This window comes from Pseudorasbora parva, chromosome 23, assembly GCF_024679245.1.
Source record: "Pseudorasbora parva isolate DD20220531a chromosome 23, ASM2467924v1, whole genome shotgun sequence".
Lineage (NCBI taxonomy): Eukaryota > Metazoa > Chordata > Actinopteri > Cypriniformes > Gobionidae > Pseudorasbora > Pseudorasbora parva.
The window spans coordinates 25,285,713-25,308,402 of record NC_090194.1 but is presented as its reverse complement, the minus strand read 5'-3'; the positions used below and the strand labels follow the sequence as shown (position 1 = coordinate 25,308,402).

The 22,690-nt window shown below is 43.2% G+C and overlaps 2 protein-coding genes across 2 annotated transcripts; both read left to right on the top strand.

The window, feature by feature from the left end:
• Nucleotides 1-2,398: 2,398 nt before the first annotated feature.
• LOC137062385 (zona pellucida sperm-binding protein 3-like) lies at nucleotides 2,399-4,437 on the top strand. The gene is made up of 8 exons (XM_067433265.1): nucleotides 2,399-2,986; nucleotides 3,161-3,279; nucleotides 3,356-3,459; nucleotides 3,537-3,714; nucleotides 3,848-3,965; nucleotides 4,049-4,131; nucleotides 4,204-4,295; nucleotides 4,367-4,437. The coding sequence occupies exons 1-8, from the start codon at nucleotides 2,450-2,452 to the stop codon at nucleotides 4,435-4,437; spliced, it is 1,302 nt and encodes a 433-aa protein (XP_067289366.1). The 5' UTR covers nucleotides 2,399-2,449.
• Nucleotides 4,438-8,753: 4,316 nt separating this feature from the next.
• On the top strand, nucleotides 8,754-10,071 carry LOC137062137 (zona pellucida sperm-binding protein 3-like). The gene is made up of 4 exons (XM_067432957.1): nucleotides 8,754-9,339; nucleotides 9,514-9,632; nucleotides 9,709-9,812; nucleotides 9,890-10,071. Exons 1-4 carry the CDS (start codon nucleotides 8,803-8,805, stop codon nucleotides 10,069-10,071), a joined length of 942 nt encoding a protein of 313 aa, XP_067289058.1. The 5' UTR covers nucleotides 8,754-8,802.
• The last annotated feature ends 12,619 nt before the right edge of the window (nucleotides 10,072-22,690 follow it).

The following is a 22,690-nucleotide window of genomic DNA, read 5'->3' as shown; positions in this document are numbered from 1 at the left end:
GCGTGTCTTAAAGTGGGAGTGGAACGCAGCATATTTGTTAAACTGATCCCCGTTCACACGGATCTCTCAAAAAAGTACTAAACAGGCTGTATTATGCATGCCAGGCCAGAAGTCTGCGCTGAAACTTTGTCAAGAAACACCCACCAAACCCGAAATGCGCATATTTACATTTACATTTATACATTTAGCAGACGCTTTTATCCAAAGCGACTTACAACTCAGGAGTTGAGTATTTATTTTTTTTTTTTATGTAAGATTAAGTGCTCATGGAAGAGATTAGATTTTACCTGTCTTTTGAATGAAGCCAGTGATTCTGTTGTGCGTATGGAGGACGGAAGATCGTTCCACCAACCAGGAACAATGAAAGAAAAAGTTCTGGAGAGGGATTTCATGCTTCTCTGTGATGGTACCACAAGCCTTCGCTCATTAGCGGAGCGAAGGCTTCTGCTGGGGGTGTAGACTCGTAGGAGTGCAGAGCTTGTGGAAGATCCATAAGCAAGAGTCAGAGCTTTGAATTTGATCCGGGCAGCGAGTGGTAGCCAATGCAGAGAGCTGAATAGAGGTGTGACATGAGCCATTTTGGGCTCATTGAATACAAGACGTGCCGCAGCGTTCTGGATCATTTGCAGCGGTTTGATTGCACAGGATGGAAGTCCAGCCAGAAGCGCATTGCAATAGTCAAGTCTAGAAATTACCAGGGCTTGGACAAGAAGCTGTGTTGCATGCTCTGTAAGGAACAGTCTGATTTCCCTGATGTTGTGCAATGCAAACCTGCATGACCGAGATGTGGTCTTGGAAGGACAGCTGGTCATCAAAGATTACTCCAAGATTTCTGACCGACCCTGAAGGAGTAATCAAAGATGAACCTAGACATATGATATCTGTTTTCAAAAGTTCACGTTTTTGTTGTTTACACAGACGATGGTAAAATTTGTGTTTTCAAGCACACAAAATGGCGTTGTGTAAATTAACCCGATGCATATGTTTTAGTTGAAGAGAGACAAATGGCTGCATTTACACTGATCTTTTGACCATGTACTTTGTTTCTTTTTTTTTTGTCCCACCGGTTTACATTCACTTTACTCATGACTGGTAACTGATATCTGTGTTTGCATTAATCTCCATCCAAAATGGTTCTGTTGGTGATCGCTTTGCAATGCAACATGGTTGACCCTCATGATTTGAATGGCGTACTAAAATGATTTTATAATTCACGTCGGTTGACCATTTCAAGCTTGGATAAGTTCAAATCTGTCATTGATGTTTGCAGCTCAATCTGACAGAACAGATAGACTGGATAATAACAGTAGGTCGGGGGGAATCTGGGCCCGTATTTATCAAACATCTTAGAATTACTCACAAGAACACTGCTAAGAATTGACTTAAGAGTAAAACAATTCTTGGCTCAAAGCTGCGCTTAAAAGTTAGTTATCAAGCGTCCCAATCATACTTTAAGTAAAGTGTAGGACTAAATCTTAAGTGCTAGTCTTAGTGTGGATTTACGACACTTTGCTGTGCCACAAATACTGAATAGATGTCCTTATTTAAGAATATAAAGATAAATTCACATTGAATAGTGAAATTCCTAAGAGGAGTTTACATTTAATACACATTTGACAATAAAGAGTTTTCAAGAGAATACATTATAATATACACATTTTAAATGAAAGATAAACATGTTTTCATCCATGTAATTCATTGTCTTTAAACTGGCGTGCTGTTAAATTGCCCATATATAGCCTAGATTTTTTTATATATATAATCAGCCACCATGGATTCCAAAAGAAAACCGACATGGCAGGAGAGAGAAACGATCGCTACTGCTTGCTGAATTACTCGAACAGTGTTTTTATTTTTATTTTTATTTTTTTTATAAAACCCAACATTAACCAGTGCTGAAAAAGATGATGTCTGCTCTGTCTAAACGATACTGTTTGATGAACTATTTGTCGTCAAACATTTCGAACACTTTCTTCCTCTATTGAAAGATTTGCGCACGTCTCTGTCTCCATAGCGCCATCACAAGCCCCTACTGGCAACTCCTAACCACTTGAGAGACCTCTCGAGCTGTCTTAAATAACTGGGAGAGTAAGAGAGATTCTTAGCTTTAAGAAATTTGATAACTTGCTTTTATACTTAAGTTTGAAAGTAGGAGTAAATGTCATGAATTCTCAGCACTTAAGACTAAAATAGCACTTTGAGAAGCTTGATAAATACGGGCCCAGATTTTTTATTTTTTGTGCCAGTGTAAACGCAGCCATACCAAAGTGCAGAGTTTCACTTGGCAGAGCTGTGGATCCCAGAGATGCATAAACTCTACAGGTCCAGAGCAGAATCAAAGGTAATCAATTAAACTAAAAGGGGAGGTGACACCTTCATTCAAAGATGTACAAAATGGCAAAGCCAAGCACTGGTGCGTGTTGTGGCATTTGTGTTAAAGTTTGCTAGGATGGAGGTTCTAAAAGGTGTCTTAGTGGTGGCTGTGATTGTTGCATTTGATCTGCCTGATGCATGGGGAAGTTTGAGCTACAGTCAAAGTCCAAGAAGCATGGGGCCAAAATCCGATCCAGCTTCCAGAGGTCCTGCCCTTTCTCCTCCAGGGCTCTGGAACCCTTTGAAAGTTGCTCAGAGTCCTTTGGGTTCTGCCTCCAGAGGCCTTGCACAGGACCCTTTTGGCCTTCAGGAGAAGCAGCTGTTGCAGGGTCCAGTGAAGCCTTTGGATTGGAAGTATCCTGTCGTTCCCGAGGTGCAGAGTGAGTTGGCGGTGAACTTCCAGTTGAGGCAACCCGTGACTCCCAGCAGCGTAGCGGTTCAATGTGGAGAGAACCGGGTCCTTGTAGAGGTCCAGCAGGACTTGTTTAGCAATGGTCATTTGATCCAGCCAACTGGTCTGTCTTTAGGTGGATGTCCTGTTGTTGGTCAGGACTCTCAGTCTAAGGTGCTCATCTTTGAGTATGAGTTACAGGACTGCAACAGCGTGCAGATGGTAAGAACTCCTAAATCGTAATCAGTTTGTTCTAGTTGAGGATCTCCAAAATCCTCATGGCTGTTGTCTTTGTAATGCCAGGGCATCTGGTACAAACCTTTCTTAAAGGTTAATGGTTCACCCAATCATCTTTGTGAGGAACCCTTTTGTTTTAACTACTTCAATCTCTTCCAGATGAATGAGGATGAGCTTGTCTACACCTTTTCTCTTACCTACACCCCTGAGGCTCTTGCAAGTACTGCGATTACCCGGACTGAGGGTGCAGTTGTTGGTGTTCAGTGCCGCTATCAAAGGTAAGTGACCTCTGTGCCTTTCACTGCCTCCCGTGCAACTGGGAGACCATTTAATGGGTCCCTTAATGAACCACAGGCTTCAAAATGTAAGCAGTAATGCCTTGAGGCCAACATGGGTCCCTTATGCCTCAACGGAGATTGGTGAAGAAGCCTTGGTGTTCTCCCTGAAGCTCATGATGGGTTGGTACAGGTTTTTAATAAAATAAATCTTTATCCTTGTGATTTGTGCCTAAAAGGTCCCCTTTTCTTATCTGTAGATGATTGGTCCAATCAGAGGCCTTCATACCTTTATTTCCTGGGTGGCGTTATTAACATTGAGGCATCTGTGAAGCAGTACAATCATGTGCCTCTGCGTGTGTTTGTGGACAGCTGTGTGGCCACTCAAGTGCCTGATGTGAACTCCCTTCCGAGATATTCCTTCATTGAGAATCATGGGTAAGGTTATGGCCCTTGGCGCTATAGGACCGTTTTAGTTGCTCTTTTTAAACTGTCACTGATGTCAACCAACTAGAAATGATCTGTGACTCTGAATGGATTCATGGGTTTCTCTTTGTGCTGACCTCATCAGGTGCTTTGTGGATGCCAAGGCTACAGCTTCCAGCTCCCGCTTCATGCCTCGGTCCCAGGCTGACAAGGTCCAGATCCAGCTGGAGGCATTCAGGTTCCAGGAGAGCTCCAGTCCTTCTGTATGTACTACGCATATCATGAGTAAATTCAACTTCTCTTCCCATCTGCTTTGGTTTTCTGACTTGTCTGTCATCCCTTGCAGATCTACATAACGTGTGTTGTGAAGGCAACTCTTGCTTCTGCACCCAGTGACGCTGAGCACAAATCCTGTTCTTTCACCAATGGGTACGTTGCACTTTATCTTATTTTAAAGCTGACTTTGCTCATCTTGAAGGTGGTGTCTTTGTCCTGTTGCAGGTGGTTTGCTGCTGATGGAAATGACCAAGTTTGTGGTTGCTGTGACTCAACATGTGGTCCTGATGGTGGAATTGCTGCTGCTCCCTATGGAGGTTAGTATATCTTGCTATTTCTAAGGTTGCTTACGATGTTTTTATTGCTCTAACTTGTTTCTTCTCTCTAGGTGTTCAGTGGGAAGGCAAGGCCACACTTGGTCCTGTGGTGGTTCAAGGGCAAAAGAAAGCTCCTCAATAAAACTGACATCAATTCTTGCTTGTATCTGACTTGTCATTTTCCTTCATGTCTGGTTTAACTGCTTTTGCACATTCTGCCACTGGTGACCCTGACAGTCCTTCTGTACCTTTGCAAGTCCCATAATGCATAAAACCATAGGCTTCCAGAAGTTGGGAATTTTAGACTCTGACCCATTTAAATACTGCTCCATGGTTAACTGGTATCTGTATTTGAAACAATCATTTTACAATATTTTTAGTGTTTAACGGCAGAATTCCGTATGAAAAACACTACCCACGATGCTCAAGAACCTGGCACGCAAATCATTGCAAGAGCTCTACAGGTAATGTTTTGTCCCATAAAGCAATGCAGACATGGTTGCATTGTGCTCCCTAAATTAATTCTCCTCAAAATGCTTGTTTGACTCATGCAGCAACACACAGACTGATTGCTGGCTGACTTAAGCAGTGCACTCTGGTTAGAAATTGTCTGAATGGAGATTGCGCCTATGCCATCAAAGTGCTATAAGCGACTCGGGCTACGTTTACACATGGGTGGCTACTGATTAAAGAAAGAACCAGCTTCCTTAATATAGTCTTGTGTTGAAGTTCATCGTACAAACAGATGCTGTAAGCAGTACATAAAGATTTACATAACAGTCATGCCTCTGAAACATCTGTGTATTTGACAACTATTGCATTTATTTCACTCCATCTGTGATAAAGTATTCAAAGATTGTGCAAGCATCACTCTAGGAAGCAGAAAGTGTCTGACTTCATGTTTCTGTTTTTAGCTCCTTGCTGATCAGTTGCATTCAGACAGCTTGTAGTTGAACACGCCTATAGTGTGTGTATGCATATGACCCTTAGGGTACATGACAATGTTAAACCAAGCGGAAACCTCCCCAGTTTCTCTTGATGCCAGTACGGAAGTGACTTAAACTGCAATTCATTAACTGGCTGCTAGGGACAGGCTCCAGAAGGGAGCAGAATCTCATTGGGCTCCATGTTAAAATATCCAACTTTACAGCAGAAAAAAACATGTTTACAGCCTGGTAAAATTTGTGGTTTTGGTCTATATAGCAATTTTTCACCTTCATTACAACTGTGATGGGGGTGGATTTTTTGTGTAACACATTTATAATTATATAAAGCCTTAAATTTCTGCATAATTAAGGCCGTGGCCACTTTGAGGGACGGTTTGGTTTTCGTTTATCTGCTGTCTGTTAGTCATCACGTCACCTCAGCTCAGCCCAGCCCACGTCCTGCCGCTTTCTGTTGCCCGTTTTCTGTTACCCGGGAGTGTCAAGCTGGTAAGATGTCAACAGTCAGCTCGTCTCTACTTTGCACTTCAAAACTGCTCTTCAGAATCCTATGGGTGATGTCACAGACACTACGTCCATATTTTTTTTTTACAGTCTATTGCTGCGTTCCAGTTAGTTTGTATTATGCCCTTCACTCGCTAACTTCCCTTCGTCTTGATCACTCGGATGTGCATCTTTGCTTACGTTGCATGAGTGTCCACTACTGGTGGAATATTAGCAATGGACTGAACTGGAATGCCCTAAGCCCTTGATCACTTGGAATCCACTATTGAGTTGATTGATTGATTGATTTTTTCCTTCACGAAATTGTTTAAAGCAGCATTATATATGTATATAGGTGTGTTTGGGTTGTTATAAATGTTTTTAAAAATATCATAGAGTTGTCTGTGGTGGGGTAAATTAAACGTAATATGCGGTGATGTCACAATCACATTGCACTGTGGTATATGAAGCTGCCTGAAGTGTACATATGAAGTAGACTTGATCCCTCGGTCAAAATCAAGGGAGCAAGGGTCTCTCCATATAAACTTCCCTTGTCCACCTCACAAAGTGGGTTGCACTTCAAAATGGTGGTGGGGTGGAGTGGAAATGCTTAGGGTAGTTTGCAAGTGCGTGTCTTAAAGTGGGAGTGGAACGCAGCATATTTGTTAAACTGATCCCCGTTCACACGGATCTCTCAAAAAAGTACTAAACAGGCTGTATTATGCATGCCAGGCCAGTAGTCTGCGCTGAAACTTTGTCAAGAAACACCCACCAAACCCGAAATGCGCATATTTACATTTACATTTATACATTTAGCAGACGCTTTTATCCAAAGCGACTTACAACTCAGGAGTTGAGTATTTTTTTTTTTTTTTTTATGTAAGATTAAGTGCTCATGGAAGAGATTAGATTTTACCTGTCTTTTGAATGAAGCCAGTGATTCTGTTGTGCGTATGGAGGACGGAAGATCGTTCCACCAACCAGGAACAATGAAAGAAAAAGTTCTGGAGAGGGATTTCATGCTTCTCTGTGATGGTACCACAAGCCTTCGCTCATTAGCGGAGCGAAGGCTTCTGCTGGGGGTGTAGACTCGTAGGAGTGCAGAGCTTGTGGAAGATCCATAAGCAAGAGTCAGAGCTTTGAATTTGATCCGGGCAGCGAGTGGTAGCCAATGCAGAGAGCTGAATAGAGGTGTGACATGAGCCATTTTGGGCTCATTGAATACAAGACGTGCCGCAGCGTTCTGGATCATTTGCAGCGGTTTGATTGCACAGGATGGAAGTCCAGCCAGAAGCGCATTGCAATAGTCAAGTCTAGAAATTACCAGGGCTTGGACAAGAAGCTGTGTTGCATGCTCTGTAAGGAACAGTCTGATTTCCCTGATGTTGTGCAATGCAAACCTGCATGACCGAGATGTGGTCTTTGAAGGACAGCTGGTCATCAAAGATTACTCCAAGATTTCTGACCGACCCTGAAGGAGTAATCAAAGATGAACCTAGACATATGATATCTGTTTTCAAAAGTTCACGTTTTTGTTGTTTACACAGACGATGGTAAAATTTGTGTTTTCAAGCACACAAAATGGCGTTGTGTAAATTAACCCGATGCATATGTTTTTAGTTGAAGAGAGACAAATGGCTGCATTTACACTGATCTTTTGACCATGTACTTTGTTTCTTTTTTTTTTTGTCCCACCGGTTTACATTCACTTTACTCATGACTGGTAACTGATATCTGTGTTTGCATTAATCTCCATCCAAAATGGTTCTGTTGGTGATCGCTTTGCAATGCAACATGGTTGACCCTCATGATTTGAATGGCGTACTAAAATGATTTTATAATTCACGTCGGTTGACCATTTCAAGCTTGGATAAGTTCAAATCTGTCATTGATGTTTGCGGCTCAATCTGACAGAACAGATAGACTGGATAATAACAGTAGGTCGGGGGGAATCTGGGCCCGTATTTATCAAACATCTTAGAATTACTCACAAGAACACTGCTAAGAATTGACTTAAGAGTAAAACAATTCTTGGCTCAAAGCTGCGCTTAAAAGTTAGTTATCAAGCGTCCCAATCATACTTTAAGTAAAGTGTAGGACTAAATCTTAAATGCTAGTCTTAGTGTGGATTTACGACACTTTGCTGTGCCACAAATACTGAATAGATGTCCTTATTTAAGAATATAAAGATAAATTCACATTGAATGGTGAAATTCCTAAGAGGAGTTTACATTCAATACACATTTGACAATAAAGAGTTTTCAAGAGAATACATTATAATATACACATTTTAAATGAAAGATAAACATGTTTTCATCCATGTAATTCATTGTCTTTAAACTGGCGTGCTGTTAAATTGCCCATATATAGCCTAGATTTTTTTATATATATAATCAGCCACCATGGATTCCAAAAGAAAACCGACATGGCAGGAGAGAGAAACGATCGCTACTGCTTGCTGAATTACTCGAACAGTGTTTTTATTTTTATTTTTATTTTTTTTATAAAACCCAACATTAACCAGTGCTGAAAAAGATGATGTCTGCTCTGTCTAAACGATACTGTTTGATGAACTATTTGTCGTCAAACATTTCGAACACTTTCTTCCTCTATTGAAAGATTTGCGCACGTCTCTGTCTCCATAGCGCCATCACAAGCCCCTACTGGCAACTCCTAACCACTTGAGAGACCTCTCGAGCTGTCTTAAATAACTGGGAGAGTAAGAGAGATTCTTAGCTTTAAGAAATTTGATAACTTGCTTTTATACTTAAGTTTGAAAGTAGGAGTAAATGTCATGAATTCTCAGCACTTAAGACTAAAATAGCACTTTGAGAAGCTTGATAAATACGGGCCCAGATTTTTTATTTTTTGTGCCAGTGTAAACGCAGCCATACCAAAGTGCAGAGTTTCACTTGGCAGAGCTGTGGATCCCAGAGATGCATAAACTCTACAGGTCCAGAGCAGAATCAAAGGTAATCAATTAAACTAAAAGGGGAGGTGACACCTTCATTCAAAGATGTACAAAATGGCAAAGCCAAGCACTGGTGCGTGTTGTGGCATTTGTGTTAAAGTTTGCTAGGATGGAGGTTCTAAAAGGTGTCTTAGTGGTGGCTGTGATTGTTGCATTTGATCTGCCTGATGCATGGGGAAGTTTGAGCTACAGTCAAAGTCCAAGAAGCATGGGGCCAAAATCCGATCCAGCTTCCAGAGGTCCTGCCCTTTCTCCTCCAGGGCTCTGGAACCCTTTGAAAGTTGCTCAGAGTCCTTTGGGTTCTGCCTCCAGAGGCCTTGCACAGGACCCTTTTGGCCTTCAGGAGAAGCAGCTGTTGCAGGGTCCAGTGAAGCCTTTGGATTGGAAGTATCCTGTCGTTCCCGAGGTGCAGAGTGAGTTGGCGGTGAACTTCCAGTTGAGGCAACCCGTGACTCCCAGCAGCGTAGCGGTTCAATGTGGAGAGAACCGGGTCCTTGTAGAGGTCCAGCAGGACTTGTTTAGCAATGGTCATTTGATCCAGCCAACTGGTCTGTCTTTAGGTGGATGTCCTGTTGTTGGTCAGGACTCTCAGTCTAAGGTGCTCATCTTTGAGTATGAGTTACAGGACTGCAACAGCGTGCAGATGGTAAGAACTCCTAAATCGTAATCAGTTTGTTCTAGTTGAGGATCTCCAAAATCCTCATGGCTGTTGTCTTTGTAATGCCAGGGCATCTGGTACAAACCTTTCTTAAAGGTTAATGGTTCACCCAATCATCTTTGTGAGGAACCCTTTTGTTTTAACTACTTCAATCTCTTCCAGATGAATGAGGATGAGCTTGTCTACACCTTTTCTCTTACCTACACCCCTGAGGCTCTTGCAAGTACTGCGATTACCCGGACTGAGGGTGCAGTTGTTGGTGTTCAGTGCCACTATCAAAGGTAAGTGACCTCTGTGCCTTTCACTGCCTCCCGTGCAACTGGGAGACCATTTAATGGGTCCCTTAATGAACCACAGGCTTCAAAATGTAAGCAGTAATGCCTTGAGGCCAACATGGGTCCCTTATGCCTCAACGGAGATTGGTGAAGAAGCCTTGGTGTTCTCCCTGAAGCTCATGATGGGTTGGTACAGGTTTTTAATAAAATAAATCTTTATCCTTGTGATTTGTGCCTAAAAGGTCCCCTTTTCTTATCTGTAGATGATTGGTCCAATCAGAGGCCTTCATACCTTTATTTCCTGGGTGGCGTTATTAACATTGAGGCATCTGTGAAGCAGTACAATCATGTGCCTCTGCGTGTGTTTGTGGACAGCTGTGTGGCCACTCAAGTGCCTGATGTGAACTCCCTTCCGAGATATTCCTTCATTGAGAATCATGGGTAAGGTTATGGCCCTTGGCGCTATAGGACCGTTTTAGTTGCTCTTTTTAAACTGTCACTGATGTCAACCAACTAGAAATGATCTGTGACTCTGAATGGATTCATGGGTTTCTCTTTGTGCTGACCTCATCAGGTGCTTTGTGGATGCCAAGGCTACAGCTTCCAGCTCCCGCTTCATGCCTCGGTCCCAGGCTGACAAGGTCCAGATCCAGCTGGAGGCATTCAGGTTCCAGGAGAGCTCCAGTCCTTCTGTATGTACTACGCATATCATGAGTAAATTCAACTTCTCTTCCCATCTGCTTTGGTTTTCTGACTTGTCTGTCATCCCTTGCAGATCTACATAACGTGTGTTGTGAAGGCAACTCTTGCTTCTGCACCCAGTGACGCTGAGCACAAATCCTGTTCTTTCACCAATGGGTACGTTGCACTTTATCTTATTTTAAAGCTGACTTTGCTCATCTTGAAGGTGGTGTCTTTGTCCTGTTGCAGGTGGTTTGCTGCTGATGGAAATGACCAAGTTTGTGGTTGCTGTGACTCAACATGTGGTCCTGATGGTGGAATTGCTGCTGCTCCCTATGGAGGTTAGTATATCTTGCTATTTCTAAGGTTGCTTATGATGGTTTTATTGCTCTAACTTGTTTCTTCTCTCTAGGTGTTCAGTGGGAAGGCAAGGCCACACTTGGTTGTGGTGACAGAATGGGTCTTTGGTATTGTCACTTCCAACTTGCACTTGACGAACGGTTTTGTTTCGATTTTCGTCTTTCAGCTTCTCGTACATCCCCTTCCCGAATTTCATGTAGCAGATCTAGGAAATCCGGTGGGTTATTCTTCTGTTCTCTCAGACATAATTGAAGCAGCATGATGTCCGACTGGGTTGCTCCTCTGAGTTATTCCAAACGTGCTTTTCGTGCAGAATGTGCAGGTAGGCCTCCTCTTTGGACCACTCTGATCAAAATTTTAAGTCTCCTTAGGAAATCCGACAAGGATTCTTCATGGCGTTGCCATAGCGCTCTGAACTTGAAATACAGATCATCACCGACTCGTAACTTCCAAATACACTTTCAATAGCGGCAAGGTACTCTTTTGGAGACACTTTTGCATTTGTAAACCTTACAGCTTGTATAATTGCCAAGGATAGTCCACGCAAACTCCCCACTACACTGTAAAAAATAATACCCTATATCTACTCAATAAAATTGTGGCAACAGATTACAAGCAATGTTATTAATTAAATTCAACAACACTTAAAAATTGAGTTAGAATTAATCAAATGAGCACATTAAAAATCAACCATTCAAAATGAGTAACTGCAAACATCACACAAAATAATTAAGTAAAATTTAAACAAAAATATTGGTTTCCTTGGACAAAAACCTGACTTTAATAATGAATGCTACTTATTGGAATTATTTTGATTTAACACACATTTAAGTTGGTATTATTATTTTTAATGAGTGGATTAATTAAAATCATTTAATTAAATCTGATTCCAGGTATGAATAACAGACAGACGTCAAAGATGAATTACAAACTCATTTTATTGCCAACAAGTCACAATTTTTGTATTCTCAGTGTGAACTTTACCATCAGAACTGCAACTTCAAGGCCTATGAGAACTTCCAAGCATTCGATAACAATTCCAGTGTCATTTGGACTGTCACTTTTAGCTCCTGTCCTGGTCACAATTACTGCCATCACAAGCTGTTCAATTCCTGACTGTTCTTCATTTTCCTGCAATCATAAACAGCAGTGAGACTCAAAACCTAAGAAATACAAATAGAGTTCCAGATTTTCTCTTTTAATCAGTATCTTATAATACTGATCAAACAAGTTAAGTCCAGTCAACATTATTATGGTTAAGTAACCAACAATAATTTATTTAAATTCACACATTTGGTATATTGAAATTAAGTTTGCATACGTTGAATTCTTTGAGATCTCCTGTACGTTCCCCAAGGAATTCTGCCATGCAGCGGATGTCCACCTCTCGTCATATCAACAGGACAATGTTCATCCTAAAAGAAAGAAATTAATTAATGATATCTCCTCTAAGGGCCGTGACATTTACCAAACATGCTCTAAACAGTACCAATAGCATAGCAACACCCTGGACAAGCAATCAAACTCAACAGCACATTTTAGATAAGTTAAATATGTGAAAAATAATGCTTTTTCCTTTAAAATTTACTGAAGAAAACCAGATTAAAGGGTTAGTTCACACAAAATAAAATTTCATGTACTCACCCACGTCATCCCAGACCCATTTTTTTATTAAATCTGATCCACACATAGGCAGCAACGACAGTGCACCTTTAAGGTCCTATAGGCCCTATATATTAAAAATGATAATTAAGATGACCATATTACATCAAGTAGACAACTTGAACAATTTACAACAGCTTTTTCAAATATAAATTACATAATAGTCCTTACCTTTGTCAGAAATGAGTCTGCATCGAGGAACTCCAGTGCATGTGTGCCTCGTGCTGTGAGCTGCATTAAGCATGCGCTTTAACAGGAAATGCTTCTAAATTGAAAACAGCTCATTTGTATCATGTTGGATTAATTCAATATTCTCTCGAGTTGAAATTATTCAAAAATAATAGCTAAATCCTTAACAACCACATTTAGTAGATTTTATTCCAGTAATTTTTAAATAATTTCAATGCAAAAAACTGTCAAAAAAACAAGAAATTAATTTTGTTAAATAAAGTTTACATATTAAATTTAATGAAATCTACAAACCCACAGATTGACTTTTTACAGTGTATCCTTAACTTCCCAGATAGCAGACAAACACTGAATCAGCGTTGAATCAATGTTAATGCATCAACTAAAATATGATTGAATCAATGTTGAGATTTAACATTGATTTTTCATCAGGTTTGCACCCTGAAATAATGTTATGTCACCGATGAAAAATAGATCAAGATGGGCTTAAAATCAATATTTTTTTCAACTAAAATTAAATAACTTATTTCCTTCAGTTTACATGCAAATGTATTTATTTATGTCCTCACAGTTACAACAGTAAATCTCACATTGACTTAAAACAATTACATCTGAAAAACAAATGAGAAGAGCCTGGAAAAACATGACAACCTGCATTTGTCAAAGTAAATACAAATGGAAATTCGCCAAAAAAGACAGTACTGCTGAAAGAAAGATGATATAAGAAATAATGAAATACTCTGAATACTCCAAACTCAGGGGGTTTCCACCATGAGCAATATCCTCAAAGCCTTTCAGGGGTGTAAGGGAGCCAGTTTTCCGTCCCAGCAAAGATGAACTCTGATGCATCCTTTTTATCAGCAATCACTTGTAAGGCATCTAAAACAACAAGAAGTATTTGGAAATGTGATTAATTATACATTACAAATGTACTACAAAAGGAACTTAGAAGAGAGTATTATTGTATTTAATAGTAAATAAATAAAATGTGAACGTGAAACAAGTAAATTAATGACCAAGTAGCTAAATGAATAAAAGAAGACCTGGATAGAATAAAAGAGGACCTGGACCTGGAATAAATTTTTGGATTCACGGAAATGTTCATATTTAAGATGTTAGTTGGTATGAAAGAAATTTACACCTGCTCCCTACCACGAGTAAATGGTGCGCAAAAAATTGGAATGTTCTGTGTTCTAATTTAGGCAAACTGATGGCATTGCATTTTGATGTAGGGCAGGCCTACCATAATAATATTTCAAGAGTTGATTTGCCCCGTCTTTTTTGTTTTGTTTGGCCTGTAATGTTTAACGTTGGGCAATAGGCAGCGCTGTTCACTGTCATTTTTTTTTTTTTTTACCAGGCCGTCCAATCACAGTGGAGGATGAGTGGGACAAAAACTACGCCGACCAATCATCCCACTTGTACACCAACCGAACAACAATAATAGAGAAGTTAATACTGCTTTTTACTGCATTTCTAAATTCAGTAATATTCTTTAAAATGAGATACTAGTAGTAACAAATTACTGCCATGGATATTCTGTATCATAGCAACCAAAGTATCTCAGCTGAAAAAACGCTGCCCTTGCCAAGCGCTTTCAAGCGCCTCCAACTGGCCGGTGTCAGAAGAGCACCAGGTGTTTAGCTGGCCAAAACATGCTTTGGTAGACACACGATAATTTAATATTTATTGCTAGTCATATGGCCAATTAGTCTCTTCAACATTTATGCACAATCCTGGAGCCAAACCTGAGAAAGAAGTCCGGAAGAGTCCACAAAATTCCTGGTCACGTCATTTGCAGTTGTAACTCATGGGAGGGGATTATGCTAATTATGAATGAGCGTGCACACGCATCCTATTTACACATGTTTGGAATTCACAAATATACACACGTTTAACTAACGAATCCGTGGAATACGAAGAGTTTGTGAATATGGAGGAGAGTTTTTGTAAAGCTCCATTTTAAGCAAATTACTCATGAAAGTTTCATGAATGAGGCCCAGTGATTTGCAAAACACTAAACACACTTAACATACATTACACACAAATCTATCATGAAGTCACTTCCTTGCAATACCAAACTGTCAAATTACCACACCATCCAAACAATTATTTCAACACAGTCATCAGCTGTGCTTCTTCTTCTTCTTCTTTTGTTTTTATTGGCGGTTGGCAAACAACTTTCAGGTGCATTACCGCCACCCACTGATCTGGAGTATGGACTAATGATCTATATACACACCCAATTTATAAGAGAGAAAGAAAAAAAAAACACTAAATTTTAAAAGAGATAAAAAACAAACAAACAAACACCTATAAATAAAATAATAACAAATAAACAAACCTAAACAAATATAAATACATACAATTATAATTCTCAAATTCTATTCATTAATCTTGTTGATCCTAAATACTCTAGAAGAAGTTTCCAACCCTTGTCACCTACAGATGTTTTAAGAATATTACTAATATTTTCCTCTCCATTTTCTCTTAGTGCATGCTTTAAAACTTCTCTCTCTGATTCATACTTCTGACAATATAATAAAACATGATCCACTGTTTCTTGCTCTTCACAATAGTCGCACTTCCCATCAATATGTTTTCCAATCATGTAGAGAGAACCGTTTAACCCAGTATGCCCATTCCTTATTCTTGTCATAACCTTCTCCTCTATTCTATTTCGTCCTCTAGACCGTGTACTCCCAACTATCAGCTGTGCAAACACTTGTCTGCTTAATTGTAGACACACCAATCAGGTGTATAAGCACTATAAAAAGCATCAAATGAGTTCATCGGTTTTCAAACACAATGGAAAGAGGAGAATGAGGAGGAGGCCTGTGTGACAAGATCCAGCTAAGCAAAGAGATTATGTCTTTTATTTATTTTTTTACAGTAAACTTACAGTACAATACGTAAAGTTACATTTTGTTACAGTATTATGAATGTCCATGTCAACATTTTGGGTGTGTTGAGAAATAAATTAGTTTCTTCAGTCTGTATCATTGGTCTTGTGTAGTGTTCAGTGGATTTGCATTATATTTGTACTTTGTTACAGTTTTTCTGATGGCTTAATCACATTTTTTTGTAACTATTGGCTATTTTTGCAAAACTCTACACACAAATAAGAAAACCCTTCACTAATTTATCAAAACATTGTAGTTCTCTTGCAAAAGCTAATAAACCTGGCTTAACTCTTCAAACATTCGTAAAAATAAACACATAAAGATACACAAGTGTTTTTTTTTTCCAAGTCAAAACACAAAATAGTAATTTCACTGAGAAAAAGAGAAACAAAATCAGTCTACATCGTGTCATCTCTCTGGATCTGGCCACAAAATTTAGTCTACATGCAATGTCCTCTATTCCAAGGCACCGGGGAAAGTATCTTCTGGAATGTTGTATCAAGGCCTGACATGATACATATCATGGTCAATATACCCACATGCCTCCTCCATTGCCTGTCACAGGGCTATGCATTGATGGGGATGCAGAGAGTACTAGGCAGAGAAGAACTCTTCAATTGGACTTACAGTTTTTCTTGATTGCTTAAACACGTTTCTTGAAACTATGCCTCGTATTCTCAAAACTATAAACACAAATCCATAACGTCTCACACAGTTTCCCAAACAACCTATTTTCAGGTCAAAATGAAGCGCTACACTCAAAACCATTCACTCTTGCTGAAAAACCAAACTTTGCCCTCAGACAGGACACACAAGCCCTCAAAATCACACACACTACATACATAGTCTAACATAGATTATTAACATAGTCTAACACACTGGTGCAATAAATTCAAAACAACATTTCCAAAACTGGTAAGTTATGTTACTTATGGTTCCCCTCCTCACAAACCTTTTCACATGATGAACAAAAGACACAACCAATGGATACATTGGCACATTTTTATTCATTCATGTACTACACAGTACAACAACAACAACAAAAAACCCGATTATTCCGCTTCAGCCTCCCGTCTTTGGTCTGGGTCAGGCCAGAGAATCTCATCCACATCACAGGCTATATTAGCCCTAGCCAGGCAGCGGGAGTAAAATCCTCTTGCATGCCTGATCCACCCCTGGCACGCATCTACTGACACATCTTGGCAGGCTTCTTCCATGGCCTGGATGAGGTGAACACTCATATAAGGTTCTCGATCATACACTTTCCACCGCCATGCCGAAAAAAAACTCTATTGGGTTTAGAAAGGGAGAGTATGCAGGCAGAAAGATGTTTGAAAATCTTGGGTTATTGGTAAACCAGTCTCGAACCAGAGCAGCGCGATGGAATCTGACGTTATCCCAAACAACAATGTAGTGAGGGTGCTCTGGTTGTGCTGGTTCCCTGTGGTCCAACTGGAACATATGCTCTCTTAGACCGTCAAGGAAAGCAAGGAGCATAGTGTTATAGGGTCCTAAAATGGCATGGCAGTGGAGTACCCCTCGTTGGCTGATGGCTGCGCACATCATTCCCTCCGCGCTGACCAGGGACATTTACAATAGCCTGATGGCCAATTATGTTCCTCCCCATTCTCCTTCTTTTGGTCAGGTTGAAACCAGCCTCATCTACAAAGATAATTTCATGGGGAACAGGTCAGCCTTCAATCTCAAAGATTCTCTGCAAAACACTTTTGAGGCACTTTTATGTATCTTGAAAGTTCTGATTGATGTGTGTTCAATTTTGACCCTTAGTGTTTTCACCTGGGTAATTGTGTGCTAATTGAGCTGAAACTATGCTGACTTGAGTGAACAATATTGAATGCTAGTGCTTCCTAAATGACCATATGGTCTAGGCAATTAGAAATTAAGGGATGTGTGTAGAGTTCCCTTTCGAAAGGGAACTTGCGCTGCGTCAGCTGACTCTACGGGGAACGCCTTCAGCGTGACAGGTGTCTGAAATCGCTATCAAATCACAATCCTACTGACCGTCGGCAGCTGGTGATGTCATCACCATGCGACCAGGAAGCGACCACCCGCTCACGCTGTGGGTGAGCAGCGCCGTCTGTCCTGGGGCTCCCAGATGAACCTGGCTCATCGTCTGGAGAGTACAGTTCTCGCAGACGATCAGCCAGTTCGCGAGGGCAGGCTGACGGAGGAGGAGTCGGATGGAGACTCCTCCTCTTCGTCAGCCCGTGCTCTCCCGGTCGATCAGAGGATGGCTGTAGATGAGGAGGGAAATGAGGCTGAGGCTGAATCCTCCCAGCCATCCTGCCCCATGTATGGGGAGCTGTTGGACGTAATGGGGCGCGCGGCGCTGAGACTTCAGCTGCCGTGGCAGAGAGCCAGAGGAGAAGCCGCCCGCCCTGATAGATTGGGTGATCGGTTTCTCCCCGACCATAGCCGCCCAGCTCCCGGGAGCCTTTCATTCCTCCCCGACCTTCACGAGCAGGTCGTGGGGGCATTGAAGAAACCCTACTCGGCGCGAATCCATCGACATCAGCATTTTAATTTCGCTGATGTCGAGGGATTGGCCGAGGCAGGGTATGTGTCGATGCCACCCATCGACGAGACGTTCGCGAACTATCTCGCGTCCGTGTGGCCATCGACACTAAGAGCTCCAGACCTGCCATCGAAACGGTCTCGCCCTCTGAGCTTTTCGGCGCCTCTGTCGAGGCGGTGGTGGGAAGGTTCAGAGAGGCGAGGGCGCGCTCAGCGGCGTATAGAACGTGTATTCCGCTGAGGTCCGGGGTGGCGCCCAGGCAGGAGGGTGTCCCTGGCCCGTCAAGATCCGAGGACCATTGACTGGGCCAACGCAGTAGCGTGGCCTCTCGTGCGCCCCCTCCGTGGAGGTGCAGGAAGCAGAAGAGGCGGGACACCCGCAACAGGAGGAGGGACATCGGGGAGAGGAACCGCTTCCAGCGCTGGAAGCGAGACGGCGAGTCTCCACCCCGAGGGTGCGGAGAACGTGATGGTATGTCCCTTCCATTGTTTTCTTTTGTTTTTTTCTCTCCCCGGGCGCGCTTTACACCAGGCCGCGCGGGCCTATGATGAACGGATGTGAGACTCTGACGGCCTGCCAGGTGTGAGAGCGCCCCACCCTCAGATTAGTGCGCCGAAGCATGCATGTTTCATGAAGCGATGAGGCACTGAAGACAGCGGGTGAGTTCTTTTTAGGGCAAACATTCTTCTTTTCAATGCCGTATGTTTGGACTCTATGCTTCCCTGAGGGATGTTTTTTCTGCAAAAAAGAGTGAAGGAATGTAACAGTTGGAGAAGTTGGGCCTGTAGTTACCCTGTGAAGGTGGCTAGAACGATGTTTGTATAAACACAGAGTGTTTATGTAGGCTGTATATTTGCTAGTGTAGCAACAGTAGTTTATAAGGCTGTTTCTCTTCTGGATATGTGTAATATGAGCAGTTGAGGCCACCGCACGTGCCGCGGGCATGTAGCGGCGATATAAACTGATGTATGTTCTCCAAGCTAACTTTTTAGCTGTAGCCACCTCTGGGTAGCGTTGGCACCTCTGCTAGTGAAATATCTAGATGAATATGTGAGGTTAGGCTAGCGCATGAACTACAGTAAGGTCTGTCCCAGCCCTTTTTAGGGCCTCTGTTTGTGGGATTATCAGACCGATGCTAGTGCATCAGGTTGGCCTAGGCTGTTGATGGGATGGTGGTGGCGTCTCGTGGTGGCATATCGCCCTGGCAGTTGCCCCGGGCTCCCGTTTTTGTATCCCTATCCGGCCTTCCCGCAGTTAGGGTCGTCCGGCCAATGCCCACCCCCCTTCTGCATTTGGGGGTTGTTATTAATGCAAAAAGTGTGTAGCAGAATGAATCGCGACTCAGCCAGTGGTCGTGGGGACGGGGTAGGCGTCTCTTCACGGTTTTGCTAGCCCTGCCCCCCAGAGCTACTGCGGCCGCCACTTCTGGGCGGCCCCCCCGGCTTGGTTCAGGAAATGGCATGTTTGTGTGTGTTCAATATTTTCACCTCTTGCTCTGTGTCTTCTGCTTCACCTTTTAGGGCTCGGGTCGAGCTGTACTTCACAACCATTGGAAAGCATGGGTTGGTAGGATGCTCCCCTGGAGCCGAAACACTGTCACGGCTGATGCCCTTGCGCGAACGGCGGACCACTGGATGACCAGACGGCCGCCCTGGAGGCAGGTGGCGTAAGTTGTACTCCTCTCGCTTTAGAGGGTCCAAAGCGTTTTTTTGCTGAGTGCACTGCTGTGGGCATTGTGTTTTAGGTCCACGCTGGTAGGCGCTGCCTGGGAGGCTGCGCCGTCACAGAAGGCTTCTACGGGCCGCTGGGACGGACCATCTACAGAAGGCGGGGAGACGCCAGCCGAGGCAGTCCGGGCAGTTAACTCTGGGTCAGGTGGTAGGCCTCCCTGCGGGTGAGTTCCAACATCGTGGCCCATGTGAGCCGGGGAGATCTCCCCAACGATGTCGGCTGCAGCAGAAACCTCATCATAAGTAGGCCCCTTAAGGCCTCCCTGGGGATGAGTCCCCAGGTAGTGACTGGATATCCAGTCCTCATCAGCCAGCAGATGGCGTCCCCTGAGGGGGTGACCTAGGGTTCCGACCATTAGTTGACAGGATCTAGGCTGCTTTAGGCCTCCTGTAGGGTGAGCCCCGGTTCCCAGGTCTTGCAGCAGGCGGCTAGCATAGTCTCCTATCAGGGCAGGCCGCTTCAGGCCGTCCTAAGGTCGTTTCCCGGCCCTGCGGGGTTTCTGATGGGATTTGCCATCGGATAAGCACCGTCTGTCACCAATCTAATAGGGAACTGCCTTTCGGCAATAGGCCTCTGCAGGCCGCCCTAGAAGACCGGACTATACGAGGGCATCAAACAGGCCTCCCTGGAGGCGAGCCCCGGGAACACAGCAACTTCCGACAGTTTGCACATTGGCTGGCAGGTAGCAGGCCTCTCCAGGCCGCCTGAGGGTGAGCCCCCGAACCGGGACGCTCGGTAGGCCAGTGTATTTTGCTGTCAGGCCTTTCTAGGCCTCTTTGGGAAGGGATTCCCGGACCAGGTCTCAGTGACAAGCTAGCCATTAGCATGGGTGGCTTCTGGGGTTATGGCCTCATGGGCCCCCTGAGGAACCAGTAAAGCCACCTTCCTGCAGCTCTTAAACAGCTAGCACTAACGGTGCCAGGTAGAGGCCTCCCTGAGGGGAAACGGTTCCCTTGAGTATAACGCATAACTGGCTTTGTGCTGACAGCTAGCGGCTGCCTGCCGGTGGGTCCCGGCCTTGGCCGGTATAACTCAAGGGCGGGCTCATGCCCTAGCACGACGGGACTTCGTTTCTGCTGCGCAGTCCCTTCAGGACAGGGACTGGCTACCCTACAGCATGGTTTACCTACCAGGCTGGCTTAAGATAAGGCTGGCTTAAGACGTTCCCCATAGCGTTAGCTGACGCAGCGCGAGTTCCCTTTCGAAAGGGAACGTCTCTGGTTACGTATGTAACCTTAGTTCCCTGAGAACAGGGAATGAGACGCTGCGTCACATGGCCATGCTTCAAGGTGTGCCTGCCTACAGTCCCTTCAGACGAAGCGGATAGCGTCATGTTGGCACGGTGCCCCTTTTATACTTTCTGGTCGCACGGTGATGACATCACCAGCTGCCGACGGTCAGTAGGATTGTGATTTGATAGCGATTTCAGACACCTGTCACGCTGAAGGCGTTCCCCGTAGCGTCAGCTGACGCAGCGTCTCGTTCCCTGTTCTCAGGGAACTAAGGTTACATACGTAACCGGGGACGTCAAAACAGGGAATAGTGTTTATAGTTTAGTGAAATGGGTGTGCTTTTTGATAAATGGCGTTATGGTTCTGAATTTTTAGTTCAAAAGCCTGGTTATACAGTCCCTGACAAAAGTCTTGTCGCTTGTGTACAAATTGACCTAAAGTGCCGCTGAAATATATTTCTAATCAAGATATTTTTACAAGAAATGGCTCATTTTAATCCCACCAGCTTTTGTGATAATGTTTCAGTGAAAAACTAAACTTTCAAAAAGTATTCAAATATTCACTGCTTGGTAAAGCCCATTGAGTCAATTTTTTCAAAGACATAAGTGTTGTCACCTTGTCATATGAGCTTCCCCTGTGACTAATATTGGATCAATTAGGTCTCAAGTGTGTATAAAAAGAACCCCAGTACGCTAGACCTTCACATCAACTGCAACTAGACCTCTGCAAACATGCCTAAGATTCACCCTGAGACTAAAGTTTTGATTATCAAGAGGCTGAACGTGCTGATGTGGCAGACACCCTCAATGTGTCTCAGCGTCAAGTACAGAGGATAAAAAAAAAGATTTGAAGAGACTGGAGACGTTTTTGACAAACCCAGGTCAGACAGACCCCGCAAGACAACTGCTCGAGGGGACCGTTTGTTGGCTCGAAAATCCAAGGCCAGCCCATTTTCCACTGCAGCAGAGCTCCACGAGACCTGGTCACCTGAAGTCCCTGTGCCAACCAGAACAGTTTGTCGGATTTTGTCTCGAAATGGTCTCCATGGTCGAATCAGTGCCCAGAAGCCAGCAGTAAACAAAATACAATTGAAAAATCGTGTGGCATTTGCCAAGGCCCACAGCCTGCTAAAAGGATGGACGCTGGAAAAGTGGCAGAAGGTGGATTTTCAGATGAATCTTCAGTTGAATTACACCAGTCGCCACAAATATTGCAGGAGACCTACTGAAGCCTGAATGGATCCGAGATTCACACGGAAAACAGTGAAGTTTGGTGGCAGAAAAATCATGGTCTGGGGTTACATCCAGTATGGGGGTGTGCGAGATCTGCAGGATGGAAGGGAACATCAATAGTCTAAAATACCAAGAAATCTTAGCTACCTCTTATATTCCCAACCATAAAAGAGGCCAAATTCTGCAGCAGGACGGTGCTCAATCACATACTTCCATCTCCACATCAAAAGTTCCTCAGGCGAAGAAGATCAAGATGCTCCAGGATTGACCAGCCCAGTCACCAGACATGAACATCATTGAGCATATGTGGGGTAGGATGAAAGAGGATGCATGGAAGACGAAACCAAAGAATATTGATGAACTCTGGGAGGCATGCAAGACTGCTTTCTTAGCTATTCCTGATGACTTCATCAATAAATTGTATGCATCCTTGCCAAACCGCATGGATGCAGTCCTTCAAGCTCATGGAAGTCATACAAGATATTAAATTTGGATCTCACAGCACCACAACTTAATTTGCTGACATCTTTTTGTATTT